Consider the following 8,928-nt stretch of genomic DNA (forward strand, 5'->3'; position numbering starts at 1 on the left):
AACTTTTTTCCAGGTGTATATAACAAATGCATACTTGCGCCTAACACATTTCATATAAACTACAGTCAGTTTCGATCGTACTGTTCAGTATAAAATCTTAAAATCATAGTTTTCATCAAATATTTTTAGTAGTTTCTCATTCATAGTCTATCTGTATCTTCTTTTTGTACAATAATTTTATATTGTTAGGTATCCTTGGATGCGTTTTTATTTCCCAAATGAATAGCTTCGCTTTAATATCCTCATTAACGAATTCCAATATAAAAATACGTAGTTGGAAATACGGATTTAAGTTTTTTATTAAAAAAATCAAATAAAATTGTCACAGAAAACAATCGAAAACCAGAGCCCTTTTCAATAATCTGCCCCCAAACTATTTAATAAATCAATAATAGGAGATTTTATGGCCAAATACAAAGAAAAAAAAAACATCTGTTGGAGATGGCGCGTACTCGAAATAACAAATGGATTCCTTTTTTGAAAATTGATCTTTTAATCGTTTTCGTAAGAGCGTTTCTTGTGTAATGTAAAAATGTTACATATTATTTGTAGCTCTAAGTAAAGTTTTCGGAAGTAAAAGAATAAAATCTTATTTCTATTGCTCCATCACTGATCGATAAAACATTATCAAACAAACGGGCAATGCAAGGTATACAATCTAATCAAATATAGCATGATATTTATATTTTTATATAAGTAGATACCGGATATATATACATTGGAACCGAACAGTTTTGGATTGCTTTTTTTACTTATTTTCGGCAATAAAATATAAGAAAAATTCTTGCAGCATTTAACCACAATAGGTAAAGCAATAGCAGGAGTAAAAGAACATCAGAGATAAGAAAAATACTGAACTTAAGGAAAATCTGAAAACAGAATAGTAGAACTGCTGATGTTATTTAGAATGTTTTGTTATGAATTTCGCGCAAAGCTACACGAGGGCTATCTGCGCTAGCCGTCCCTAATTTAGTAGTGTAAGACCAGAGGGAAGGCAGCTAGCTAGTCATCACCACCCACCGCCAACTCTTTGGCTACTCTTTTACCAACGAATAGTGGGATTGACCGTCATATTATAACGCCTCCACGGCTGAAAGGGCGAGCATGTTTAGTGTGACATGGATTCGAACCCGCGACCCTCAGATTGCAAGTCGAGAGCCCTAACCACTTGGCCATGCTGGACCTTGTTATTTAGAAAGACAGAATAATAGCAAAAGCCCTAACAGAAGTTACTGAAAATAAGAGATCAAAATAGCAAAAGCGTGAACAGAAGTTACTGAAAATAAGAGATCAATATAGCAAAAGTCCTAACAAAGTATTAAAAATACGGGACTAAAACAGCAAAAGCGCTAACATAAGTTATTAGAAATAAGAGATCAAAACAGCAAAGGCGCTAACAAAAGTTATTGAAAATATGAGACTGAAACAGCAAAAGCCCTAACAAAGTATTAAAAATACGGGACTAAAACAGCAAAAGCGCTAACAAAGTATTAAAAATACGGGACTAAAACAGCAAAAGCGCTAACAGAAGTTATTAGAAATAAGAGACCAATACAGAAAAAGCTCTAACAGAAGTTATGAAAAATAAAATGTCAAAACAGCAAAAGCGCTAACAGAAGGTATCGAAAATAAGAAACCAAAATAGTAAAAGCCCATAACAGAAGTTAAGCATAATCAAAAATGTGAATAATCAAATCTACAAATAAAGTTTTAAAAAATCAGAAACCATAATATATAGTATGAACGTTGATGTTACAAGAATTGGAAACTATCAATACCAAAAGAGCTAACGGATGTTGTAGACAATCAGAAATTAAATATCTAAAAACACACTGAATAAAAGTGCTAACAAAAGTTATAGAAAATCAAAAACCAGAAAATCAATAGCGCTACCAGAAGTTATTGTAAAATCACATACCCCTACAAAATATAAAAGCGCTAACAAAAGGTATAGAAGATCAGAAACCAGTAAAATGTAAAAGCGCTAGAAAAAGTTATAGAACATTAGGAACAGTATATTAAAAGCGTTATCAGAAGTTACAGAAAACCAGAGAATCAAACCAAAATATTAAAAGCGTTAACAGAAGTTACGGGAAATCAGATAATCAAAACAGAATATGATAAATAGTTGAACTTTTTGCAAATCAGAAAACAGAATAGCATAAGCGCTAATAAAATCTATAAAAATCACTTAGAAACTAAACTTCTCAAAATAAAGTTGTAGCAAAATTAACTAGTAAATTAAATATTGGGAATAAATAGCACGAACCTAGCTCCTCAGTGGCTCAGCGATATGTCTGCAGGCTTACAACACTAAAGTTCAGGTTTCGATACCCGTGGTGGGCAGATCACAGATAGCTCATTGTAAAACTTTGTACTTAAAACAACCAAATCAAACCCAACCGAGTCTGAATACTTATAAAGCTAAAACTGGGTTTAACTACCTGTGGTGGGCACAACACAGATAGCCCATTGTGTAGCTGAGAGTTTAACAACAAACAAACAAAAAAGTAATAATCAAAATTTAAAAAATAAATAAACCACAGTCTTATGTGATATATATATAATTTCATATGTAAATACTATTACTCAGGTACGTTACATAGTATACATGTATATAAAATATTTCTCTTTTACGATATCATGAGTGTTATTTATATGGTATCGTTCGCATAGTTTGCGGAAAAGCATAACATTAAAATTTAAATGTTAAACTGAAGAAAATTTTGCAGCATTCAATTGAATGAGGTATAAACGACATAAGTTGCCCAATTATAAGAAACCAAATCGTTTATAGTTGAAGTCGATAACTACGTAATGAAAGAAAAGAAATATTCTAATTCAACTTACAATATTCTTCCACCAGAAATGTCTTTTCCTCGACTTGTCCCTGAAAATGAAAGGAAATCAATACACTAATGGAAGCTAAAATGTAGTACAGAGAAATAGTGTTTGTAGTATTTACTGCAGTACTGTTAGTAAAACGATACGTTTGAAATATGTTAGTGAAATCTTCCTAGAGTGTGAAATAGGTTACCTTCTTTCAATCGACAGTTCAAAGCGAGCGATATATTTACGTGAAACTGACGTGCATAGTGTGAAATAATAATTCATTGTTGATTTATAAGCTATGCTATCTGACGAAGCCTTTACCCAACATTACTATTCAAATTGGTTAACAAAAATACGCCTTTAGAAGTTAAGTAAAAGAAAAAAAAACATTCACGCGCACTGATAAAAAACAAACCCGTTTAATCGATCGTTTTCCGGTTATAGGATAAGTTATTACATAATCAACATCGTGAAATATGTAAGTAAAGAAAATGATAGCTTAACTTTTATTAAACTAATTATACACACACCCTTAAGATCACGCTTTCAAATCAAAACTCCTCCACTACTATTGTTATTTTTATAATGACTTTAATTCATCGAATATCATTAATGAATCTTAAAGCGGCAAAACTTTTATATGTGATAGACAGAACTATCATGAAAAGAAATTAAATACTTGACAGACTGAACCATCATGAAAAGTAATTCAATACTGACAGACTAAACTATCATGAAAAGTAATTCAATACTGACAGACTAAACTATCATGAAAAGTAATTCAATATTGACAGACTGAACTATCATGAAAAGTAATTCAATACAGACAGACTGAACTATCATGAAAAGTAATTCAATACTGACAGACTGAACTATCATGAAAAGTAATTCAATACTGTCAGACTGAACTATCATGAAAAGTAATTAAATACTTGACAGACTGAACCATCATGAAAAGTAATTCAATATTGACAGACTAAACTATCATGAAAAGTAATTCAATACTGACAGACTGAACTATCATGAAAAGTAATTCAATACTGACAGACTGAACTATCATGAAAAGTAATTCAATACTGACAGACTGAACTATCATGAAAAGTAATTCAATACTGACAGACTGAACTATCATGAAAAGTAATTAAATAGTGGCATACTTAAAAATTGATTTGAAATGAAACTCTTTTTTTTTTTGCCATTATAACACACGAATTAAATATCTGATCTGTTACAATAATCCCTCGTTTCGTCCTTTGAAACCTACCTGAGCTACAACGCGAATAATCCAGTTTCCGTAAACAGGTTGTTCGGATAGTTCATATTCTAAGCTCACAGCCCCTGAATACAATACATATAGCCGTTCATTAGTAAACACGTATAACCTTTGATGGGCATAGAATTGTTGAATGTTTTAAGATGTCACGCCTAAGAAATGTAAAACAATAAAACGAAAACTTTAAAGACATATTCAGGTATCAAAATGTATCACAATAAATATAATAAACAAAAGATTTGATTATGAAAACAACAACAACAAAAAACACCGAAATTTGTACTGAGTTGTTATAATTCTGTTTAGACATACCCAAGTTAGTTTGACGAGAAAGCCATTTCTTCATAATTGTTCCCCTTGGATCTAACATATAAACATCCACAGCATCAGAAAACGCCTTAAGGTCGGTCGTGATTGGAATTGTTCTAAAGTGAACTGAGAAACATATAAATAACATTTAAACATACTTTTTCTTTCATTCCATAACACAAACACACACACACACATATTTATATAAGTATGACTGTACTGTTTGTTGTATGTCCATGTAACTACTTCACCAAATTTGGTATGGAGGTTCATTGGGTCTATGGGGAGATACATACAAATTTTCATTTTTGCGTTTCGCGGTTTTCACGGGCGTCTTTTACCACTACTTTGCCCCCTGTTGATGGATCTTTACGAAACTTGGCGTGATGGTTTGTTGGGTCTATGCGGAAATACATGCACACTTGCGGTTTCACATTTTATGTTTTGCAGTATCTATGGGCGTTTTTGAGTTTTTACAATTACATACAAGGGAAGCAACTTTTCATGTCCTAAGATAACCTTTCAGTAATCACGAATTTACATAACTTCTGTCCAGGGGACGGGTACTCCAGTTAGTATATATATGCATACATATATAACTGTTAATATAAAAATAACCAAAACCAGCTAATTGTCAATATGAAAATAACCCTATATGCTAATTGTGAAATTGAAATAACCATAAAGAGCTAAATGTGAATATAAATACAACCATAAAAAAGGTAATTGTGAATACGGATTTAACTGTCTCTAGTATACGAAAGCAAATAATAAAAAAAGTCCAGATTTCGAATGTCAAAACTTTAAAATTTAAACCAAATACCGCCAGAACACCTATAACAAATATGCAGTCAGAGTAACGCTATTATGCACAACAGGTACCATACTAGCTATAAGGACATACTGTAGGTTCTTTTCTTATGTAACAACAGTATTCTGCTTCATTTGGTCAAGGTAGAGATTACAGCTGATAAAAAAGACCATTTTTTCTAACTTTAATCTTTGACCTACAGTAACAAATATACAACGACTGGCTATTTTCTAGTTCACTCAAACTAGATAATGCCAGTTGGATCATTCGTATAAACTCAAACTACCCGACAGTCACACAAGTAGTTAAAAGTATTAATATAGTGAGGTACTGTATAGTAAATGCCCTTATTCTTGTAGTAAGGTACTGTTTAGTAAATCACCTATATTCTTACAGTAAGAACTGTAAACATCCAATGGTCATATAAAGAAGTAATATATAGTAAATACCCTAAATGCATGCAACGAAGTTTAGTCTATAACTACCTTACATTCATATAATGAGGTACTTTAGTTTGTTTGTTTTTAATTAATTATGCACAAAGCTACACAAGGGCTATCTGTGCTCTTGTCACCACGAGTATCGAAACCCGGTTTCTAGCGTTGTAAGTCCGCAGACATACCGCTGTGCCATTGGGGGGCGGTACTTTAGTCTATAAGTACCTTATATAATAAAATAGTATATATCAAACACCCGTTATTTATACAGTGGAGTATTTTATGTTAAACAATGTGTCACCCCATCGTCTACTCTGTATACTTACCCGTCTGTTTCTGCCGGTAGATGGGGCTATCCGTCTGGACGAAGATAGTCATGGACCGCTGAGAGAATTCTAACAAAGTTTGATTAACAAATGCAGTTCCTCCCAGCACTCCATTCATGTTTCCTTCCACGCGCAGTTTGTACACCCCAGGTAAACTAGTAGGAGGTACCTACAGGAAATATTCAGGTTTTTATTTCCAAGTGACTCGAAACCACCACACACACACACACACACACATATATATATATTTGTGTGTGTGTGTGTTTGTCTATATGACCAACAATTGCACATAAAGCTGATAATACCTTTCTCTTTGTAAACAGCGCATTTTGTTCAAAAAATTATATCTTATTTACCTACATGTTTCGATCCTAAAAAATTGCCAGAAACGTCCCGTTACGTTTACTATTCCATTAAACAAGGAAAAATTACTACGTCATAAACTTTTACACGTGTAAACACAGAGATCTGATTTTAGCATCAAGTTTACATAACTGCAAATACTAGTCAACATCGAACTTATTCTTCACCTTCAATAGATCTACTTTTACACATACTAAACTTCTACACCAGTACACGCAGAGCACTACTTCAAAACAACAACTCGTAAACCTTAAATCAACGATTAAGTTCATAGAAATTTCTTACACTTTCATAATAAACTCCTACAAGTAAATATTAGGTCTTTAGACTAGTAATAAAACGTATAATAAATACAAATATCAAACTTCTAGTCCCCTAAAATTAAATGACTGATAATAAATATCGAACTTCAAAACTGTAAACACTGGATATCTACTTCTAAAAATTAATTATCTAAACTAGTAAACAGCATTTAACTACATGTAAACATCAAATCTCTAAGCCCGCAGCAGGAGATGCTAAGTTATGTAAACTTCAGATATATATATAGATACACACAAGTGTGAAACAGAAACGTAAGTATAAATAACACATTTCGTCCTGAAAATAACACATCTCAAATGATAAAGACAATTAGTACTGTATGGATGACACAACTGTTTGATTAATTTAACTTAATTGGATGAATTCAAAATCAATCTGAACGTTGGAAATAAAACTTCGTTTTTGAAACATTATACATATATACCTTTAAAAGCAAAGAATCTGGAACATTAGCCGTGTATTCTTTAGATGTGGAGACTAATTCCACGCCATCCCGCTGAATACAAGCTTGAACCGTAATTGGCACTGTGGCCTTGTAGATGGTGACGGCCAATCGATAAAGCTGGCCGGGCCGTACTAATTTAGAGGCTAGAATAAAGTACGTCCTGAAAAAGTATGTACAGGATAAAAGATTAGGCTTGTACATTAAAGTTGATATTACTTATAAATGAATTCCCACCTATATCTCTACAGCCGGTCTGAAGGCGCTTGTATCTTCTGATTTCTATTTCTTAGCTTCATCAGACGCACAAGAAAACATTTGGAACACATAAAAAACATTGACATACACAAATACACCTAGTTGTAGTTTGATGTTATAGTTTGAGTTAAAAGCTTGTACATTAAAGTTGATATTACTTATAAATGAATTCCCACCTATATCTCTACAACCGGTCTGAAGGCGCTTGTATCTTCTGATTTCTATTTCTTAGCTTCATCAGACGCACAAGAAAACATTTGGAACACATAAAAACATTTACATACACAAATACACCTAGTTGTAGTTTGATGTTATAGTTTGAGTTAAAAGCATGCACTTCAAGCTGGAAGATTAGAAATGTTCATTACGTTATGATACTCCAAAAATATTTAATTTTTCGAGAATGTAGAGTTAAAGTTTTCTGTGTTGTTTAACGTTAAACGAGTTATGAAGATTATACTTACCAAGAAGTAGTAAGGAAACATTCATTCTATTATTTATTTTTGTTTGTTTCCTTCCACCTGTCCATTTCTTTTCTGACTTAGCAATAACACGAGTTAAACATATATAAATATATTATTTCTAAAACAATACAGGATTTATTTCCAATTCGTCTTCCATTATTTCTAAAGAATAGTATTTTATCTCATAATAGGTTATTTTCAATCTTTTGCTTCATCAAATTTATTCCTAGCTATTATATCAATACTGGATATCAGTTTACAAAAAGTCGATAAAATGGATATAAAATACAAAAACTTTGGGATTGTTCCACCTCTATTGTATTAGAATCACCTTCACGTAGTACAGTCACATGTTTGATAGTTTGCACTGTGATTGGCTGTCATCAAACCAACCATTTAGTGTCCACCAGAATAATGCATTTTAAGTAGAGACAGTCATATTATCTCCAGCAGTATTGTGTTGAATGCACTCATGGCTTCTAGAAAAGAAATGTTACATGAAATACGCGTATATATCAAATTTTTTATTGCAAGTGACAAATTGAGGCTAAATTTCATGTTTTAGTAAGAACTGTATGGAAACAATGAAAGGGTTACGTTTGTAATAGAATCGATCGAGATAGAAAACCCAAACTTTTCAAGAGTGATGCTAAGTAACTCAGGGTATGTTCGTTACGTGATACACGACAATCCAGTAGAGTTCTTGTCGATGTATTAACTGAAAGCAGGTTTCAATGTTACACCAGATGGCTTCAATGGATGTGTAGCTGATCAAAAATCACTGGCTGAAATTGGCATCAGATTTCAAATAATTTGATAAATATAACTGGAAGAAGGTAGAGATGAATCAAATTTAAATTGTTTTACAACAATCAACAAAAAGAAATGAGGACGATATTGTGGTCGACGTACAACATCTATAGTGAAGTATGATGGGGGAACAGTAAAAATGTAAGCTACATCTCATCTATTAGGTTTAGAAATCTACACAGATTTATGGCACCCTCACAAGTACAAATGGATTCTTATACATCTTTCTTTTCCCTCTGGAAAAATACCTGTTGGGCATTGCTTTATCTTCCAGCCAAA

The 8,928-nt window shown here is 32.4% G+C and overlaps 1 protein-coding gene across 1 annotated transcript in view; it reads right to left on the reverse strand.

Moving 5' to 3' along the window:
* The window catches only part of LOC106474178 (CD109 antigen-like), a gene marked incomplete at both ends in the record, with an annotated part of 37,774 nt that extends 30,494 nt beyond the window's left edge, over nucleotides 1–7,280 (reverse strand). Inside the window, 5 exons of the mRNA XM_013934870.1 lie at nucleotides 2,851–2,890; nucleotides 4,097–4,170; nucleotides 4,418–4,540; nucleotides 5,989–6,157; nucleotides 7,100–7,280. Of these exons, the coding sequence (XP_013790324.1) occupies nucleotides 2,851–2,890; nucleotides 4,097–4,170; nucleotides 4,418–4,540; nucleotides 5,989–6,157; nucleotides 7,100–7,280 (587 nt within the window). The remainder of the gene's footprint in view (nucleotides 1–2,850; nucleotides 2,891–4,096; nucleotides 4,171–4,417; nucleotides 4,541–5,988; nucleotides 6,158–7,099) is intronic.
* Between the last annotated feature and the right edge of the window lie 1,648 nt (nucleotides 7,281–8,928).

This window comes from Limulus polyphemus, unplaced genomic scaffold, assembly GCF_000517525.1.
Source record: "Limulus polyphemus unplaced genomic scaffold, Limulus_polyphemus-2.1.2 Scaffold6917, whole genome shotgun sequence".
NCBI lineage: Eukaryota > Metazoa > Arthropoda > Merostomata > Xiphosura > Limulidae > Limulus > Limulus polyphemus.